Source organism: Gekko japonicus, unplaced genomic scaffold (genome assembly GCF_001447785.1).
Source record: "Gekko japonicus isolate JY-2015 unplaced genomic scaffold, Gekko_japonicus_V1.1 scaffold1519, whole genome shotgun sequence".
Classification (NCBI taxonomy): Eukaryota; Metazoa; Chordata; class Lepidosauria; order Squamata; family Gekkonidae; genus Gekko; species Gekko japonicus.
In genome coordinates this window covers 1,150-22,334 of record NW_015165287.1, presented here as the reverse complement: position 1 = coordinate 22,334, position 21,185 = coordinate 1,150, and the positions used below count along the sequence as shown (strand labels likewise).

At 45.4% G+C, this 21,185-nt stretch overlaps 1 protein-coding gene across 1 annotated transcript in view; it reads left to right on the top strand.

Annotated features, from left to right (window-relative positions):
* LOC107109655 (protein NLRC5-like) overlaps positions 1-19,514 on the top strand; it is a gene marked incomplete at its 3' end in the record, with an annotated part of 27,513 nt that extends 7,999 nt beyond the window's left edge. Inside the window, exons 8-20 of the mRNA XM_015410327.1 lie at positions 742-825; positions 4,424-4,507; positions 5,064-5,147; positions 5,866-5,949; positions 8,385-8,468; positions 9,747-9,830; positions 10,645-10,728; positions 11,683-11,766; positions 12,617-12,700; positions 13,242-13,325; positions 15,627-15,710; positions 17,478-17,561; positions 19,431-19,514. Of these exons, the coding sequence (XP_015265813.1) occupies positions 742-825; positions 4,424-4,507; positions 5,064-5,147; positions 5,866-5,949; positions 8,385-8,468; positions 9,747-9,830; positions 10,645-10,728; positions 11,683-11,766; positions 12,617-12,700; positions 13,242-13,325; positions 15,627-15,710; positions 17,478-17,561; positions 19,431-19,514 (1,092 nt within the window). The remainder of the gene's footprint in view (positions 1-741; positions 826-4,423; positions 4,508-5,063; positions 5,148-5,865; positions 5,950-8,384; positions 8,469-9,746; positions 9,831-10,644; positions 10,729-11,682; positions 11,767-12,616; positions 12,701-13,241; positions 13,326-15,626; positions 15,711-17,477; positions 17,562-19,430) is intronic.
* Positions 19,515-21,185: the final 1,671 nt, after the last annotated feature.

Genomic DNA, 21,185 nt, shown 5'->3' with positions numbered 1-21,185 from the left:
CTGCTGAGTCAGAGGCCCTGGGTCTTTCATGTGCAGCATTGTCTACTCTGACTGGCAGTGGCTCTCCAGGATCTCAGGCTGAGGTCTTTCACATCACCACCTACCTGATCCTTTTAACTGGAGATCCCAGGGATTAAATAGGGGACCTTCATGCATGCAAGGCAGATGCTTTACTACAACCACGCCCCTCAATGCACTGGTTTATGCATGCCAGGAAAACTTTATGGGCTGATTTTCCGTTCAATATGAAGCTCTTAAAGGCACAGAAGCCCTGCTGGGGGTGGGGAGCAACAATTCTAGTTCTTCGAGGATCAAACTACATGTAACGTTGGAGATCCTTGACAGAATTTTCCTCTCTCTGTGCATGTGTGTGTTTTAATGACACTACCAGGAAGCCATGTAGGGCCCCAGTTCAAATCAGGGGCACAGTCCTGGGTGGCAGGTGGCGGCGGCAGATCTTTCCTCTGTTTTCTGGTTGAAAACGGGTCTTCCTGGGCAGCTGGGCTTAGCTTTTCTTCTTTCTCTACCTCCAACTCTCCTTTTCCTAGAGATTCATCCCTGATCTGTGTTGCACATCCTGCGTCTGTATTTCTTGTAATGTCTGTTTTGGATCTCAGGGATACTCCGGTCCCATCTTTTAAATTAAACTGGTCTTCCAGGTGGGTTTCTTTCAACTTCGTCACTTCAGGCTTTTGCAGATGAGCGCAGCTGAACAAGTCCTCCTTCCTCTTGTCATTGCAGCTGGTCTGAGGTGCAGTTCACAGACACCGAAGCGGCAACCATCTCCAGTGCCCTGCTGCATTTTCCAGTGCTGAAGAGGCTTGAGTATGCAGAGCATAAGTGTTAATCGTTCTGTGTTTTGGAGTGTTTTTACCTGTGTGGTGGTTTCTGAAAAGCTCCAGGATTTCAGTCTCTAAGAGCCAAGCTAGACATTATGGACGGGCATGGGACAATCCATGGCTGGAGACACCATTGTAGAGGATAATTTTGCCACTTAAAAATCACCATGATGGCCCAATCCTGATCGAACCCATGACTCAGCACCACCATGCAATCTTGTTTTCTCCTCCATGCATTTAAAAGTGCTGAAATACCTCCCCCCTGGCTGTTCTGGCACTTCAAATGGTATTGGGGGGGGGGCGACAACATTGCCTCTTGTCACCTCACATCAATTTTAAAATGGTGAACTTCTCTAAAATGGTGTCCAAGGCCATGGGTTGTCCCGTGCCTTCCAATAACCTGTAGTTTGGCTCTAAGTATACACACTTCCCTTTTTCTGTTGGGGCTGCGGTGGCTCAAGTGGTTAAGACGCTGAACTGCAGACCGGAAGATCAGTAGTTCAGCAGTTCGAGACCCGAGTGCCGCATGACGGAGTGAGCTCCCATCTCTGGTCCCAGCTCCTGCCAATTTATCAGTTCGAAAGCAAGAAATTGCAAGTTGATAAATAGGTACCACTTCAGTGGGAAGGTAACAGCATTCTGTGTGCCTCGGTGTCTAGTCATGCTGGCCACATGACCACGGAAACGTCTTTGGACAGCACTGGCTCTTCGGCTTGGAAATGGAGATGAGCACTGCATCCCTAGAGTCGGATTCGACTGGCTTTCGAGCAAGGGAAACCTTTACCCTTTTCTGTTAGAACAGTTACTCGTTTGGTGGGATCCTACCAGCTTTTCAGCTCAGTCTCAGCTGATTCTGCATTTTGCTGAAGCTCCTGTCCCACATGGGATTTGTCCACATGATTCGTGGCATGCTTTTTTGGGTGTTCCAACAAGGGCTTTTCTTTCTCTTCTGCCAGTGAAGAAATTGGTTGGATTCAACCCCTTATTTTGATGCAAAGTTTTCCTGTACACAGCTTTCTCTTCTGCATCAGGGAAACTTGAAACCAGATTGTTTCAGAGCTGAAAATTAGTAACTCAATTATGTTACTCCCATTTGAGAACTGAAAATAAGTGGAATGATGCATTAATATTTAAAAGCTATCAGGCCATTGGTGGGTGATTGTAATACTTTTTTTAAAATATTCTTTTATTTTCTATATTACATACATCAAATAAAACAGAACTAAGACATTCTAAAACAGAACATGACATAACATATAACAGATCCTTCTCCTCATATAACCTAAATTTTGAACCTAAATTTTTGTATATATTCATTGTAGGTTTGCGTTGGTTTCTAACCACTTATATACCGTACCTTTCACCAAACTCTTTGAAATAATGAATTCATATTCCCATGAAGTTTATGCGTTAAGTTATCCATTTCGGCCACCTCTATCACTTTGTTAATAAAATCCCATTTACGAGGTGCCATTTCACTCTTCCAAAATTTTGCCAGCACTATTCTTGCTGATGTTTTTTTTTGTAGGCAAAATAAATATTTTATTTATTCTTGCTGATGTTAATAAATGTAATATTAGATATCTTTCATCCTTTTTCCAGTTTTCGGGAAGTATATTTAGTAAAAATACCTCGGGGTCTAGCGGAATTTGCAAGTTACTATGGACCTCAGATGGACCTCTTTCCAGTATTGTTTTACTTCATTACAAGTCCACCAGGCATGATAAAAAGAGCCTGTCTGTGACTTACATTTCCAGCATTTTTTGTTTGTCCCCAGGTAAAAACGCACCAATCTCTCAGGTGCCAAATGCCACCGGTGAACCATTTTAAAAACATTTTCTTTTAATGGAACTGCCTTCAACCATCTTACATTTTGCCAAATCTTCTCCCATTTATTTACTTCAATATTGTGCCCAATATTTTTGCCCCAAGCCATCATTGATACTTTCATAACCTCATCCCCCATCTTATGATCTAACAAAAAGGAATATAATTTACGTATTAACTTAACATCTTGTCCCAACAGTATTTTGTCAAGTTCTGACATTTCTGAACAGAAACCCATCACTTTATCTTTCATATACCTGGAGCTTAATTGATTCCTTTCCCACCATGATAGCTGGATTTGCTGAGCTTGTAAATCCTCATACGGTTTAAGTACATTATTTGTAATACTTAAGAGAGATGCTGATACCATCTCCTGATACCGCCCCCAAGGAAAGGGAATGACAGAAATTGTTTCAGAGTGCAGGGGTCCCTTTTGTGTAACTCCTGAACAATTAGCTAGAATCAAAATTACACCTGCAGTTCTGCGCTGCCCTAAAAATCTAGGGTGAGATTCCCCCATAAAATTCAATATTGACCCTCCTCACACAGCCAGATCCTGAGTGTGTTTACTGAAGAGTAAATCCCATGTGGCCCAATGGGACCAAACTATTTCCTCCTAACCCTTGGCAATAATGCAAGTTTCTCACCCTCTTTTTCCTCTTAGCCGTTTAACCATTTCCTTCTGGTTTGTCTGTTATGCTCTTTCACTATTGCAAGCCAGTGGAGCAGAGAATAATAATGAAAATTTATATACTTACAATTTTTAAAAAGCCAACAAATGTATAAACTCATTATTCCTTCCCTCTCCCAGTGTAATCAGCCATTGGCTGGTAGAAAGCGGCATTGTCACACCCAACTCTGGCGACCGCGTAGGGTTTTCAAGGAGAGGGTCAAACAGAGGTGGTTTACCATGGTTCTTGCTTCATCACCGCAGAGCAGCCTCTCTAATCAATTACTTATTAGGGGCCTCGGCCACACGGGCAGGAAAATGCGGGGGGGAGGCGTGGCTGTTTGCCCCGGAGCAAACTAATGTGCGACTACGCGATCAGTTGTAGGGTTGAGGTCCCGTCGAGCTCCCGTGGTTAGGGGGGAGGTGCAGATCACACGGTGTGGCAAAGAAGCGGAGCGGCGCAGCAAGGGGTTGTGTTTTTTTAAAAAAACTGAAATGTTGCATGCTCCGTTGGGTGATTGTGCGCATCCGTGGAGACTTGGGGAAAAAACCCCTTTTTGCGAGGGGACATGGGCGGGCGCTGGAACTCCCACCGGAAACGCGATCAGACGCCTGCCCTTGCCCCACGGTTTCCGGAAACTAGTACCTCTGAGGTTCTAGTTTTTTACCCCGCATCTTTGGCGGGAAGCCTTGGGTACGCCACGGGAGCTCTATGCTTCCCAGATGTGGTGGTGAGATCGCGCCCGGAAAATCTGCCTATCTTCCATCTCTCTAGCATGCCTAATGCTCCGTTTGACCAGGGCCATTATTTGTTTACATGATTTATCCCATAAAACAATGCTGAGTTGAACTGTAGATTATGACGTTCATTGTGTTGCTTATCATGAGCTATTTTGGGTTTTTCTTGGTAAAACAAAAGGTGGTGTACAAGTGTTTAAATCAGTAACTAAAAATAACAACTATTTTGTGCCCTCTTAAAAAGCTACTTCCGTTTTTCAGTCCTGAGGATATTAAAGGTTGTGTCAGTTCACTTTTTGGAGGACTCATTGAGACGTAATTTCATTCTGCTGTCGTTCTGAATTTACAGATTGACATGTTGCAGGATATCTCCTTTTGGGATTGAGCACTTGGCTGAAGCACTGAGTCAGTGCACTGCCATTGAAGACATCAAGTAAGTGGAATGTATGATTGCTGTAGATGTCTAACCTCTGGCATGGAATGAATCAAGCACCAGTTTATTTAATACTGAGACTGGGGGTTAACAATGAATCCCTAGTAGGTGGAAAACTTTATTAGTAAAAATAGTGAGTAATTTATTTTTATTTTTATATGCATCATAAATTATTATTACATTACAATACAATCCCAATTCTCTTATGATACATTTCCCCCCCTTTTATATCCCACCCCCCCACCAGGTGACCATCACATAACTACAAATTAATTTTTAACCATGAGCACATTTTTTTCATTTTTTCAAGTATAACAGTATTGGCTTCTCCGTTATTTACCCACTGAAAGTATGTAGACCATTTCTTTTTTATCTCCTTCATCTTTCCATCCCATGCCTTAGTAAAAATAGTGAGTAATTAACTTTTTAAAGTCTAATAGTTACTGGTGCGATTGGTAAAGAATTGTGTTGGTCATATAATTCCAGGTTACCATTTCCCCCCTCCTTTTTGCATCGTTATTCATGTCATCAACTTACTATGGTATTTTCTCTCTAGCATATCCAAATGCAACCTTGGCCTTGAGGGCTTGAGTAATCTAGTGAATGCTCTGGAAGGAAAGCTCCACTTGAAAAGCATAAAGTTAGTTTGCCTTTTGATTGATATGGAACTCTGGTGATTTAAATGATAAGAACCCTGTTATAGTCCTGGTAGTGGAAAGGGTCGTCAAGTCACAGCTGATTTATGGTGACCCCATAGGGTTTTCAAGGCAAGAGACATTCAGAATTGGTTTGCCATTGCCTGGCTCCATGTCACAACCCTGGTATTCCTTGGATATCTCCCATCCAAATACTAGGTTCTGATGGCATCTGGCTAGCCTGGACTATCCAGGCCAAGGCTGTTATAGTCTTACAATCCTCCCCTCCCCCGCCCCGTGTAAGATAATAAGATACCAGGGGCAACCCTTTCTAAAGCATTCTATCAGTAAGCTCCTTGAGGCTTCCCAAAGGAATTGCAGGAACATTCTTATTCTCCTCAGAGTTAACTTCTCAGTCAATCAACCATCTTTTTATTAAGCTGATTTCCAGATAGATCTCACTACAGGGTTTAGAAGCTCTACAAGCAATCCAGAACTGTAGAATGGTTTAGTCTCTCCTGGTTTCTTATTGGGGATCACTGTGGACTGTGAAGTCCATCCAGTTGGATTTTTGCTGCCTGTTGCAAGGTTCAAGAAAGGATTTTCCTCAGCATATGTCCCATGCTCCCAGTTGTGTCTCCCACAGATAAGACTACTTGCAGTGACTTTCAGATATGCCATGACTAATACTTATTCCTATATCATCCTCTGCCCATTTCTTAGCCTTGGCTTTTTGAATCTTGAAAATGGAAATGCTCTGAAACTGATTTCAAGACTCTCCACCCTGCCTCTCCTGAGAAGACTTGTGTACGTATATCTGTCAGTCAAGGTCCAAGCCAATTTCTTGGTGTCTTTATTATGCCAGCATTAAGGCCTGCCATCTTTGACTTGCCCAGCCCATTGAATAGGGAATCTAGGAGAAACCATCCAGCTTGAGAACCAGCAAATCCTATACACCACAGACCTCAGGAAGTTGTAGGAGGAAACTTCCAGCAGTCATTTGGATGTATGAGTGACAGGCCATTTCTATCAACAGAGGGGACCCTCAGGATAGATTTTAAACAAAGATTTGTTTAAAAGTAGGTTTCAAAGAACACATCAGCAGCAGAAGTCTCCAGACAGACAAAAGAGAAACCTATAACACATCAGCAGCAGAGGTCTCCAGACAGACAAAGAGAAACCTGACTGAGGCACATTATTCAGGGAAAAGTTTCAATTTTCTTTAAGATTTTCAAGTATAAACAGGGTTTTATCAATTAGCCATTAGGTTGGACCCTAACACGGACACAGGATTCTACCCACACCAGCCTGCCCTTTCCCAAGAGTCAGACTAAATGGCACAAAGTCTGCTCATTGCCAGAGACAGCACAGGCCTAACAACTTGGGTACTCTGTTCTCTGTCAGAAGCAGAGCCAAACCCACTCTGCCACACTACCAATCAGAGCTACCCTTCACTCTGTCTGCTCTTCTTCTAAGCAGAGACCTGAGCAATCTCTGCTCTCTCCGAGGCAGAACTGAACTCTCTCCTGCTGTGTTTCCTTCCAATATTCCACCCCCCTTCTCAAAGGTGATTAGACGCTGAAGTAGCACTCCCATAGGTTCAAGTGAGTGGCTGTTTTCCCCTTCAGGGGCAGGACAACCTTCTGTCCGTCACAATATGTCTTGCAGAGGAATGATGAGTCCAGGCAGACAGTGCAAGCCTATGCAGTTACTCCATGCTAAATCCACTGAAATCAACCGGCTTAGACTGGAGTAACTCTGCATAGAATTGCACTGTTAATGCTTTACTAACGTTGGGGTTGGTCTGAAAGCACCCTCACCCTATTCATTACATAATTTATTCCTCCCTGTCCAAGGGTAAGCTCTGGCAAAAGTGTTGTGTAGGATGAATTAGGAAAAAGTCAGCTGTGGGAGTACCTTTTGGGAAGTGCCTGGGACATCTACAATACACGTCTCCACTGCATATCTATGGAGCAGTTTTGCAAGTGTCTTTGCAATTATTTTTGAGAATGTGAAGGATTAACCTATATAAGTAAATATATAATCACGCAGTAATAATATTTATAGTATGAGAGGAGGGTCAAGATCAGCAGGTCAAACAAGCATCTGACTTGCTGGTATGTATGTGCTGGAGAAGACTCTTGAGAGTCCCTTGGACTACAAGAAGATCAAATCAGTCAATCCTAAAAGAAATCAACCCTGACTGTTCCCTGGAAGGCCAGATAATGAAAATGAAGCTCAAATACTTTGGCCACCAAATGAGAAGGGAGCACTCACTGGAGAAGACCCTGATGCTGGGAAAGATTGAAGGTCAAAGAAGACGGGGACGGCAAAGGATGAGATGGATAGACAGTGTCATAGATGCAACGAACATGAAATTGAGCCAACTTCAGAGGACGGCGGAAGACAGGAGGGCCTGGCGTGATCTGGTCCATGGGGTCGTGAAGAGTCGGACTCGACTGTGCGACTGAACAACAACAACAAATGTGTTCAAAGTTAAGTTCTGAAGCTGAGATTACTCTGTAGATGATGGTCTTGCTGTGAGCATTGTTAAACTGTTACATTTGTGTTTTCACCCTGTGGTCTACTGGAGAAATCAGTGAACATTAAATCAGCTTCCAGAACATCATTCTTTTGGTTGTTTTTTTTTAAATTATGAGCAAGGTTCAAGTTCAGTAGTACTTCAAAGACCAACAAGATTTCCAGGGTGTACGTTTTCATGAATCAAAGCTCCTCCCTTCATCAGATCATAGTAGCTGACAAAGGGAGCTATAGGTAAAAGTAAAGGTTTCCATTGCTCGAAGGCCAGTCGAATCCAACTCTAGGGTTGCAGTGTTCATCTCCGTTTCCAAGCCGAAGAGCCAGTGCTGTCCAAAGACATTTCCGTGGTTATGTGGCCGGCATGACTAGACGCCGAGGCACACGGAACGCTGTTACCTTCCCACCCTTTATTTATACCCTGGAAATCTTGTTGGTCTTTCTACTAGACTCAAATCTTGCTCTTCTGCTGCAGGCCAAACATGGCTACCCGCCTTAAACTGTTTTTAATTATGTGTTTTCAGTATTTAATACATTTGTTTTTGCATTGTATCTGTTGTCACCCACCTTTGGTCCTGGCAGTGCCAGGAGGAAAGGAGGGTATGCAAATATTCGAAACAAATAAATAAATATTCTCTCACTGGGTCACTGTGACCTTCTGCAGTATGGTTCTAATGTTTGGTAATTTCATGGCTGTTTTCCAGTTTGAACAATAACAGCCTGCGTAGTGAAGTCTGTCCCCATCTTGCAGAAACTTTGAAGAATGCCATTCACATGGAAGAAATCAAGTAGGCGCATTTTCTTTGCTTGTTTTCTCCCCCACTGACATTTATCAACCACATTCTTATGGGTTCAGGTGCTACGGCTTTTCTAGAATTGCACAAACTGGCTTCTTAAATAAAAGGTGGGACTCCTCCAACTCCTACCGCATGTCTGAGATCCATTCCTGGGGCCTCCAGTTCATTATTGAGGGAGGAATTCTTGAATTCCATACAGTCCAAATGAGAACACGTCCTTACTGTAATTACAAAAGCCATAACCAGATCTATATCATCAGGTCCAATATAGTCGGGCTCTAAAATTTGCTAATGAGATTAGCTCTGTAAATCATTCATGAATCATGATGATTTAATCACTTCTTAAGTACTATATAGTATTTCCTAAGGCAATATCTGAGGCCAACGGGTTGGTGGCTGCTGCCAGATCTGAGGTCACCCTTGTAAGTTTTTGAATCACACTAAAAACTCTAAGCAGCAGCAAGGACGGATCCATCAGGGCCAATATAAAAGATGTGTTCAGGCTGTAAGCAGAGAATCTGTCCTGCTGACTGAAGTACTGGTGGGAAGCCCAAGAGCAGAATCCAGGCGCAATGGACATAATTTTGGGGTTAATTGTAAGATGTTCTCAGGATCAGCTCCAGTTAGAAAGATTTGTATGTAGCAAGGCTAGGAAAGGGGCTTCTGCCTTAGAGCCAAACAAATGTGACATTTGGAAGTATATGAATGGGCTCTCAAGGCCTTTTAAAAAGCAGGTATGCTGGGACATGATTGGGATTGGGACTACAACATTAGGAGGGTATAAGCCTTCCCACCATACCATTTTCCAGGCTATAAATGGCCCTGGGGAGACCCTATTTCCCCTGTTGGGGAAAACATATGGACACAAGGTGGCAGGGCTTTTTGTTCATGAGTTTTCAGCATACAGTTTGAAAACTTCATTTCCCTCTTGAGAGTTCTGACACCTCTTTTTCCAGGGGGGGGAAAAAGCCCTGCAAAGTGGGGAAAAATTGTGTGTCTTGGGGGGAGGGAAACTTCTATCTAACCCTTCCCTTGTGTGATGGTCTTGAGCAGAATCAGTCCTCCCTGACCCTGACTTGACCTTTTTTTAAATGTGAAAAATGATGGGAGTTCGGGGAACTCTCTTTGTCTAATGTCCGAACATTCGTGGTTCGTCAAGCTTCACTAACTAAGGAAACGTCTAAATATAGGTACCCTTTTGAAAGATAAAAACTAGGAAATTATGCCATGAATGCTTTCTGAATGTGCTTTGCTTTTTTTCTTTTCTAGTTTAAGCTACAATGAGATTGAGGATGCTGGAGTAAAAGAAATAGCCACAGCAGTTCCACAAATGAAGAACTTGAAGCAAATTGAGTGAGTCTCTTGTGTTCAACCTGCTGAGAATCTACAAACTGTAGATTTGGATTATGGGATAGGCAAAAGCAAACCACCTTTGCTTCTCACTTGCCTTGAAATCCCCTTGCTGGGGTTGCCATAAGTCAGTTGCAACTTGATGGTAGGCACGTACATATGCAGTCAGGATAAAGTTCCTTTCCGGTATGTCTGAGTTGGCTCCTATCTGCACACGGCATGAGTATCTTCCTTCATTCTTTCTCATCCACTCCCAAACGGTAGTCATTTAAGGTCTTGGAACATAGAGTACATCCAAGCAGGTGCTTTGATCCCAAGAGCTCCTATGAGTTCCTCTGTTGTGTCAGCAATGCAGCCAGACAACATAGCAGCGTGTATATGTTCAGGGTTGGGTGTGCAGCATGACTCTAGTCAGACATGCACTGGAGCCAATGTAGTGTGGATGGGGCCTTGGACAAAGCCATACGAACCAGACAGCAGAAGACAAGCAATGTAGACCAGGGAGACTTACGTTCAAATCCCTGTGCAGTTACAAAGTTCTCTGACTGACCATAAGGTAGTAATTAGGTCTCACCCCATACTTCAAAAAAATTCCCCTGGGGAAGATTATCAAAATGCATTAGAGTACAAACAACTTTTTAATTATGAGAATTTTTCTATTTCATCTTTCTTTGATTGTGCTTGAACCTTGTTCGTTAGCATTTTTGATATCACCCCCTTTTATTTTTTTCCTTAACATTCAGAAACTCCCTGTTAATGCCCAGCACCTTTTGTGGTCTGTTACTATTTATGTCTTACACATCTGCAATCATTTCAGCCTGTCACATAATAGCATCAGCTCTGTGGGAGGACAATGTTTTGTGGAAGCTCTGGCTGGCAGCGAGAGGTTGGAAGAGCTCCGGTAAGTCCAATGCTTCTTGGCTGTTCCACAGATCCCTCTAAAAAGCCCAAATCCCTGTTCCTGAACACACTTCAGACATATTAAGCCTCTCCAACTGACCTTCCAGTGTCTGCTTCTTCCCTCACTCCATCACACAATGGCTGCCATGTCTCCTTATGGTACTGAGTACACAGGTTGGAACTGACGCCCTCCCTTTGCGTAACAGGTGTGAGCTGTGGGTTTTCCTCAATTCCCATGCACATGGGGCCCGTTTCAGATGAGAACTGTGTTGTGCGTGAACATAGGGCTTCAGTCTCTCTTTCTACTCCATTTCCCTGATCTGAAATGGTCCTCGGTGTGGTGCTTTCTGGCCCACTGAGGAAGACAAAACGTCCCCATGGTCTTTTCCAGATATGACCAGAGAATAACTAAACCTTTCTTCCGTCACTGAAATAGAAGAAAATGCTATCCGTTCCATCAAGGCTGGTTCCAAGTTTGGGGGGGGGGGCTTGGGCAGAGAGTTCCCACGCTTTCCCATGCCCACTGCCAGGCCCCCCTTCTTGCCTATCTACCCATGTGCCCATACACGCCTGTGGGTCCTTCCTCAGCCCACTTGCAAGCCGTTCTGCCACCTGTGGTCCCAGCTGCCTACACTGCCTACACTGGTGGTGATAGGCAATAAGTACAGCCGAGAGTGCCACTGTCACGGCCACTGAGAACACTTCTGCTGTGTGCACCACCCACGTGCCCTTCCTCGGCAGCGCTAGGCAGCTGGCGTCATGGGAACTAGAGCACGGGCAAGGAGGCCGGAGAAGGGTATGGACATGGGTGACAGGAAATGTGTGAATGTCAGCAACAGTGAGCCCCGCCAGAAGCCCTGGCCCCAGCAGTTGGTCCAACTCAGGGTATGCTATCATCTCGAAGTTCAACGTTTCATGCTTTAGAAATGACATTTCACCTTCTGCTTCCTTTCAGGTTATCTGAGAACAATCTTGGATGTGAGACTGCAGCAAAACTAGCTGCAATTCTGCCTTCTGTGCACCATTTGAAGGTCCTTCAGTAGGTGTCTCGGCTTAATCCAATATTCTCTGTTATCTTCTCTTCTGTACCAGCAGCCACCTCCTGGTTTTCTACAGCTCTGCTCATTTTTGAGCTGGATCACATGCATGGGTCCATCACTCACTGATGGGAACTTCCAGTCGTGGCCTGCATGCGTGAATTGTCCAGCACAGATTAATCACCAGAAGCACATTTTTCATAAACAGCGAGTGTCAACTCAAGTGTTGTTGTTTTTTAATAGAGTCAATTCACACGTTCAGCCATGGTCCCCCGGTGAGAAGTATTTAGGTTCAGAGAAATCAAGTGATTGACATGCACGCATGAACCAAATCCAGTTAAAGAGAGATTTGTCACGTGCAACAGCTAGTGGCTCCGGAGGCAGAAATGGTTCCCCTGCCCAATCAAAAGATGCATCCGGGCAGTTCAATGGAGCCCAGATGAACACTGCAGGGTTGGAGGCAGATGTGCCAGCTGTGCATGCAGAATTCTTCCAGCCAGCATATTTCCTTCCACTGATGGAGCAACGTATATATAACATCAAACTCTGAGAGGATGATCTTGAGTGCACAAATGACAGGAATGGAACGAGTAAAATAGCTCTTCTTCCTCACCTCTGCTCTTGATTGCAGCCCTGAAAGCTACTTTTCAGTAAATAAACAGTCAGGAGCCAAGACCACCACAGGTGGCCTGGGGTGGTACTGCAGCAACCAGATCTCCAGCAGTCAGCTGACAGTAGGAACCAATAGGTATCCACTTGGTCACCTGATAACTACATTTTCAGCTAAGCAATAGATACCATGTGAAAGTTGTGTGAGTATACGGCAAGCTGTTTTCCTTCTTGTCTTGTCAGCCTGTCTTCCTGCAACATTGACTCTGAGGGAATTTCTCATTTGACCAAAGCTCTGTCTGAATGTCCACAAATACAGGAGCTCAGGTAAAAAACAACAACAAAAGATGTCTGTTTTCCTCGTCAGAAGGTATTGGTATAAGGGTTTTTTCCAGAGGGTCACTATCCCAAACTGTTGAGGTTTTATGAAAGACTGGAGAGGACCCAAATTCTGTTCCTGGGGGACCCTTATGAATAGCATGTGGGGCAAATTGGGATTGCAGCAGGAAGGGGAATTGACAAAAGTTACACCTCCTCTTCCGTTAGTAGAAAATTTAGTCTGGATCCAACCCTTTAACTGTATTATTAAATTAATTTTAAAAATCAGGCCAACATTCAAGTGCTAGTGTAGACCTTGCACAATCAGAAGTCACTGTTTGGATATTATGGTGGTATCCTTCCTGCAAACAGCGTGCCACAACTTTACAGAAAAAACTTGCACTATTGTAATGGCTTCTACTTTGATGGATGGGGACCACGGGATACACACCATTCATCAGTTATTAGCAATCGAAAACAATTATTCTGACATATAATAAGTATTTAAAAATGCAATACTTCAACCTGATCATCTTTGTTGATCTTGCAGTTTGTCAGAAAATTGCATTGGGAACAAGGGAGTCAAGGCCCTTGCAGAGGGGCTGACATGGTCTTCACAACTGAGGAAGATTGAGTAAGTCTTTTTCTTAACTAATCTTCTTTGCAGGGAGACGATATAATCTGGTTGATGTGGCTGTAGTTTGTTTGGGATTCCTGAATTATTCCTGCCCTGCCCTACATTTTCCTGACCCCAGTTTGGTGTAGAGGTTAAGAGTGTGCACTCTAATCTGGGAGAACCGGGTTTGATCCCCCAATCCTCCACATGCAGCTGCTGGTGTGACCTTGGGTCAGTCACAAGTTCTCTCAGAGCTGTCCTCTCAAGAGCAGTCCTCGAAAAAGCTCTCTCAACCTCACAGGGTGTCTGTTGTGGGGAGGGAAAGGAGATTGTAAGCTGCTCTGAGACTCCTTTGGGTACTGAAGGGCAGGGTAGAAATCCAATCTTTTCTTCTTCGTCATCTTTATTGTAAGCATTTCTGTAAGTAGTATATCTTTTGCACCTACATCCTATCTTTCTTTCAAAGCTCTCTGGGTGGCATACACAGTGGTTCTGTTTTCTCCTCACAACCAACCTGAGAAACTGGTTCAGTTAGGATGAGAGATGACATGGCTAACTCAAGGTTACTGAGTGAGCTCTGAGAGGAGATCTGATGCCAGAAGTTTCTGCTCAGGGCTCAGCACACTAACCCTTACACTCTTTTCTGGCACTTAGGCCTGCCAAGCCAAGGCTGGAAGCAGGTGGGCAACACTGGAGCATATCTCCAGAGCTGGAGGAAGCTTTGAAGGCCTCCTAATAGCCAGTGGGCTGGATTTCAGTAGCTGTAGGTCTTTTCAGGTTTTCTTTCAAGAGTATAGTCCACTGCTCCTTGGTCCTGCAGCCCACCAAGACTCAAACTCCTTAACGTCAAACTAGACGTGACTTTATTTTCCTGAGCTGGGTCTGGCTCCCCTGACCCACCTCTCACTTAGGTCAGTCTGACAGCCGTGGCTGGGATCTAATATCCCACATGCCACAGGGCCCAATTCAGATTGGGACCACAGTGTGTAGGGGGAGAAGGGGCTTCAGTCTCCCCCTGCCCGGCATTTTCCTGTCCCCAGCTAGCCATGGGGTTGCTGTTTGCCCCACTGGGATTCCATGTGCATTGATGCTGTGTGTGTCCCCCTAATGGGGCAAATTAGATGCTCCAGGATTGTTTCACATTGGGGAAATGATATGGGGGGGGGCTGAAGTCTCCCCCCCCCCATTCCTGACTCAAACTGGGCCTGTGTACATCTTGGGAACTTTGTTCCCAGCAGCTTCTGTCTCACTGACAGGAATGAGAGTCAGGTCAGGGGGAACCCAGATTCCATTTGTGAACAAACATCACCTCTAGTTGGACCCTCCTAGGCTGTGGTCACATGCACTAAATAATCCACTTTAAATCCATGTTCCCAGTGGAATTTGCCAGTTCACACAGTAAAACTCCAGTTGGGAAGTGCACTGAAAGTGGATTGAAAGTGGATTATTTCGTGTCTGTGACTGCAGCCCTATTGCCCTGGAGCTTGCCAGGAATATCAGAATCTTACAGGTGACCTGGCTCTTGGAAGCAGAAGAAAGTGTGCAAAACGAGCCACTCTGTGCAAATGCGCATCATCGGCACAGATGATTCTGATTGCAGAATCCGGTGCCTTAAATATTGTAATCTGGATCCTGTTGTCGTTTGTAGCACAGAGCTTTTTGTCGAATTTGTGAAGCAGAACGTCACTCCCAGCTTCGGTAATGTGGGGCTAGATTCAGCTGCCCACCTCCCCTTTTTGCAGCCCTTTTATGGACGCAGTGCTGTGTTTAAAATGTATAGATGAATAACAACGCGGTGTGAACTTTTAAAAAAATCACAAAAGGCAACATCTTTGTGGCACTGGGTAGTTCCCTATTAGTGCACTACCGCAGATATCCACAGCCGCAATTTCCTGTGCACAGTCCAGCTTCAAACAGCTCCTTAGGCACAATATCCAACAGCATGTGGATGAAGCCAAAATCATCATTCTCGAGGAAAGCCCATTTATTAAAATATTCCTACCGCACCTTTCCCTTTAGAACAGCTCGCAGTTCCTAGATTAAAAACACCCTGTCAAAAATCGCAAACAAAGTGGCCTTGCAGGGCCTCCTGAAAACCTCTGAAGACAGCTCCTTTCCCCCCACCTCCTTAAGAAGCCCGTTCCATAAGGTGAGAGCTACTGTAGGGGAAGAATGGACTGCAGTAGCCAGTGTGGAGGGTACAACCGAAAGGTGGCAACCAGAAGGCATTCAGCGACACACGAGGAGAGACAGTCCTTCATATCCGACGGCACCGGGAATGTCAAGCTGGCTTAGATGTCCCATGTCTGTTCTTTTCAGGCTGAAGATGTGTAGAATCACGGACTCGGCTTCCAGGCCCCTTGCCTCTGGGCTCAGCCGCTGTGCTCTGCTTGAAGAGATCGTGTGAGTACAAAGCAGGGAACGCCGGCAGCTCTCTCATGGCTGAGCCTCGGAGCTGGCTCAGAAAGGGCTGCGGCAGGAGTTGCATTCACACAGCTGCTTCCCATGAATTCTTGATGCAGGAATTCATCAGCCTACAGAATAGGGGTGCCAGCCTTCAGGTGGGACCTGGGGACCCCCTGGAATTACATAGCTTGTCTGCAGACTGCATAGGTCAGTTCCTCTGGAGACAATGGATGCTTTGGAGGGTGGACTCTGGGGCACTGTACCCCACTGAGGTCCCTGTCCTCCCCGGGCTCCATCCCCAAACCTCCAGGAGTTTCCTAACCTGGAGCTGGCAATCCTGTCTCCACATCCCTCTCCAGTGGCCAAGGGGGACCTGGGAACCCCTCAGAGCATGGGAAAGAATCCACAGGGTTCCTGCCTTTGGACGTGATGGGAGTGATGTGTGGGAAGCAGTCCTGTGGACGAGGCTTCTGTGGTACCGGAGTAACCTGGGAACTGGCCTCTAGTTTTGTCCTTGCTGGATTCTGCCGTAACATTGGTCTTCTTGTACACTGGCTGCTTTCCCAAGGGGTAGTTTGCCATGGCTTGAATGCTGTAGGGAAGAGGGGTTTCCCCCCCTTGCTTACCCACGGCATTGTGGTGCTTCAGGCACCTCCCTGGTTTCCCCATATCTTCTGCAGCCTGTCTTAAACTTGCTTCGCTGCATTGTTTTGGGAACCACCGCTGCAAAGTCAAGGTGGCAGCCATGTGGACAGAAAAGCATGGATGCTCCTGGTCCCACCCACATCAGTGTGTTTTCCCCAGACCCATTCTGCCACAGTGGCCATAGCTCCCCCCTCATCACCAGGGGAGGTCCTTTTTGTTTTTTAAACCAGCCACTGGCATACTGTTATAGCATCGTAACAAGCGGTCAAGTTCTCTTGAATTCCCAGCTTCCTTTTCTTTTTCATTTTTTTAAAGGCTGTCTCTAGCCCCTTTTTGTTGTGGAGGTTTGCCTTTCCCCCTTTATCTTTGCATCAAAAAGGGCTAGTCGGAGGCTTCCTTTTTAAAGATGAAGTAAAGGAAGACAGTAAGAATGACTTGCCTGCAGGCAACCCCAGTCCTTGCAGTTTGGCATGAATCACTGTGCTGAATGTGCTGATTGGGGAAAAAAGCTGGTCCAGAGCACTGACTCATACAGAGATGAGATAGGCACCTTCCTCTGTGACAGATAATTCTGCCGCACCTTTTCATCAGGTGTAATGGAATGATCCAATTTCACCCAATGTAGTCAATATGGAAGAATTATCGAACCTCAGCAGAGGATTATTGGAATGAGGATCACACAAGTGAATTGTACAAAGATACAGCATGCATCTCAGTAGGTGGTTGATTTAGGCTCCCATATGCCTGAATAAAATTAATTTCTCATGGTACCATAGCAGTTCTGTTGCAATGCCCTGATATTCCCTGGCACATAGTTCTGCTCCTGTATACTCTACCTCCGTGATCCCATTTCTCTACCCAGCAGGTCCCTCCCTGTGGTTCCATTCATATTTCCTTAGTCTATTATGTCTTGGGTGCCTAGGCAGTTTATTTTTTTGCATTTCTTGCCTTTATTTCCATCGTCACACTTCAAGTGGCATACTGAGGATACCCATCCAGGTTCAGACCAGCACGAGACTCAGTCTTGCTTAGCATCAGCAAAGCACTGGCATAGGGTGCCACTAGACACTGTCTCCAACTAGTTGATTCACTTCTCTTGGTTGTTCTTGCCCTCTTTAGCCTGTCTTGGAATGCACTTGGTGATGAAAGCGCACTGGAACTAGCCATGATTCTTCCTGGGATGGAGAGACTGAGAATACTGGAGTGAGTAGAAGTCATTGTGTGTACAAAGTCTTGCAGTAAAGAATGGACCGTAGGGTGGCATCCAAATGCCATTGGATATTGTGCTGTAGCTGCCGTCCTTTCTGCCTCCTCTTTTGTGTATGGACAAGGTAGTCTGATCGCAAATGGTTGCTGTAACGTAATAGTAGCACTATACCCAATGACCAAGGACCACGGTGGCCAGGAAATGTTGCTGCTCTGAGCAACTATAATCTGGGATTAGACATTTGATTGTCTCACAGTGGTCTCTGCCTCTGTGTCTGGCCCAGCCACCACACAGACATGCTGCTTGACAAGAGCCTTAGGTTTAGCGCCTTTCTGTCTTTGCTCTTTCTTTCCACTCTGCTATCAGAAGTAGTTCAGGTCTCCCGAGACCACCCCGAAGTTTAGCGTTCTTCCTTGGTTGCAGCCATTGTCCGTGTGAGTGTTGTGTCCAGAGAGGGAATTCTTGATTATCCAATTGGAGAATCCCAACACTAGCTTATTATGCATTTTTTCACCTTGCTCTAGTGGGGAAAATGTGCAGACAATGCTATTGGATCTCTAACTGGAAATTAGGATGCATAACAAACAGGAGATGCTTTCATGACCAACAGGTAGAGAACTCGCAAGTATCCCAACATCAACCACTGTGGCGTGATCCGAGGTGTGCCCCCAACTGGCCCTTCCACCCAGGACCCTTGCAGAGTCAAGGCAGTGCTGGAATGTAACACTCTGGTGGAACTTTGGCAATCTCTGATGTTGCACAGGATTCTTGGGTGCACCTCATGGAGTCCTCATGGATTCACTGGCATTTCTATAACTACCACTGCCTGGAGGGACAGTTAGGAACTCTACCATAGGGCAACTGCTGCCAGATGGGGAGAATGCACCCCCCCCCGAGGTATCTGGCTGAATAGTTTAACGATGCCACTCCATGACCAATAAAAAATTATGAGGTAGCAGAGGCAGAGTGAAATGGGTTATACCATGTGGGCCATATGGCACTGATGACTAGTGAGTTTCTTTGCCCTTTTTGGATGTTACAGTTGCATACACCAACCACTCATAGATCCCGAGAGCCAGTCTAGTGGATAAGTGTGCGGACTCTAATCTGGGAGAACCGGGTTTGATTCCCCACTCCTCCACTGGCAGCTGCTGGATGACCTTGGACAAGCCATAGTTCTGTCAGAGCTGTCCTTGAAAAAGAGCAGTTCTCAGTCAGAGCTCTCTCAGCCCCACCTTCCTTGAGAGCCAGTCTAGTGGATAAGTGTGCGGACTCTAATCTGGGAGAACCGGGTTTGATTCCCCACTCCTCCACTGGCAGCTGCTGGATGACCTTGGACAAACCATAGTTCTGTCAGAGCTGTTCTTGAAAAGAGCCGTTTCTGTCAGAGCTCTCTCAGCCCCACCGACCTCACAGGATGTCTGTTGTGGGGAGGGGAAGGGAAAGGAGCTTGTAAGCCGCTCTGAGATTCGGAGTGAAGGGCGGGGTATAAATCCATCCTCCTCCTCTTCTTCTTCGAGGTGGCTTGATTGCCTGTCCCAAGCCCTGGTATTCCTTGGAAGTCTCCCTTCCAATTACTTGCCAGGGTCAGCCCTGCTTAGCTTCCGAGATAAGGAGACCAGGCTTTTCTGAGCTATCCAGGTAACAGCTTTTCATAGATCCTCTTGACACGTACAGTTGCTGTATTGTGTGATCAGGGGCAACACATGTATTTAACATGCACTTACAGCTCTGGTAGACACACAGTGGATTTTTCAGGGGTTGTGTTCACACCAAGTGAAACTGCATGTGATACTGTTTAAACACTGCTCATCTGATTAAAAAAAGGTGACTTCTTTTCTGTTTCTCTTTCTCTGTTTAAAAAGTCTGGACCATAACGAAATCACAGCCTGCGGCATCAGAGGGCTAGCCGAGGAGCTTATTCAGTGTCGAAGAATCCAGTCTGTACGGTGAGTTCACGATGAGTGAAGTAGCAGCCTCCCACCATTAGGGGGTGCCAGATTTATTTTGTACCGGCAAACTCCAGCTTGTTATGCCCAACTGGTCAAGGCTGAATCTACTTGCTTTTGTGTGCACGTAGCATGTTTTTTACAATGCTGCATAGAGCTGGGTTTTTAAAAATTGTAATGTAGAATGCAAACATAACTTTGAAGCGTTGTACTTGAGCTAAGGGTGCTGAGTTCCCAGATACTCTGCACAATGTCATGGGGTCCTAATGGGTGCAAAATGGAGGAGGGAACCAAGTAGGATTTCCAGCCAATGGCTGGCAAGCAGCTGGAGTCCAGAAGTACCGGGGACTGTGGGGCCATCAACACAACGGCATTACATCACTTCTGGGGAAACCCCGGAAGTGACATCATGCTGCTCAAGGAATCACCGGAAACTCTATGGTGAAAGCCAGTAGTGATGTAACAGCATTGCACTTCTGTTGTTGCAGCTAAGGAGCAGTGCCTCATTGGTCAAGGGATGGAGCCTCATGGGCTAGGGTGGAACTCAGTGGATCCTGGCAAGAAGTGATAGCTAGTGGGTTAGTGAGCAAAGCAAGGCCATGCATGGTGGCTCAGCATGGAGCTTACAGAGGTGGAACAAATAGCTTGCCCCCCTTGATTCTCACCTTACAGTGTTCCCTCTAAGCTCACAGTGTTGTGAGCAGAAATTATACCTTGTGAGCAAAAAAGCTAGTAGCATTAAAGTTGTGAGTGAGTCTACATTTGACTATTGCATGAATTAGTTTTTAGAAGATTACTTCCACAACCTTGTAAAAATCAATCTCAGAATAAATTATTTTAAAATTATATTTAAACCATATTTTAAGAATAATTTAAACATTATAAGAGAAAACAGAATCAAATCTCACCCAACCCTTTCCTCTATGTTGGTAGACCTGGCCTCCGGTGAACAGGTCTACCCATCCCTTTCCAGTAGGTTGGTAGACCTGGCCTCAGACTGGTGCTCTGTGCTGAGCCTTAGAAAACATACCAGCACACCGGGGTGTGTGGGAGGGACTCTTGCAGTCTACTTTGTTTTTTTAAGTGAAATATGACAACCAACATTACAGGTCAAGTATAACAGAGGAGGAATAGTAGAAAAGAGCCAGAGTCCAGGAGCACCTTGAAGACTAACAAAATATCTGGCAGGGCAGGAGCTTTCATGAGTCACTGATCACTTCTTCAGGAACAATCACTGTCCAGAACCCTGCCTAACTGAACAGACAGGAAGTTGTTTAAATGTTATCAACCTGCCCAAACTACTTATTTATTAAAATATTTATATCCCACCTTTCCCTGTGACTCAAGACAGTTTATAGGTCATACTGAAAAGCATAACGGGTGTGCAAAAAAGAATATTTTTTTCCAGCTCCATTGTAGCCTATGGAACAGGCCCGTAGCCAGGTACTTTTTTCCCACGGTAGAGAACAATGGAGAGGATGGGGGCAACCTGTTTGGGGGCCCGTAGAATTGGTCCCCCTGGTCCAATGTTCTTGAAACTTGGTGGGTATCTTGGGGAGAGGCTCCAGCAGCTACCCTGTGAGTTTGGAGCCTCTCCCTCAAACCACCTCCCCTCCAGCCCCCTGGAATATACCCTATGTTTTCACCACTGACTTCAATGGACCATAGGAT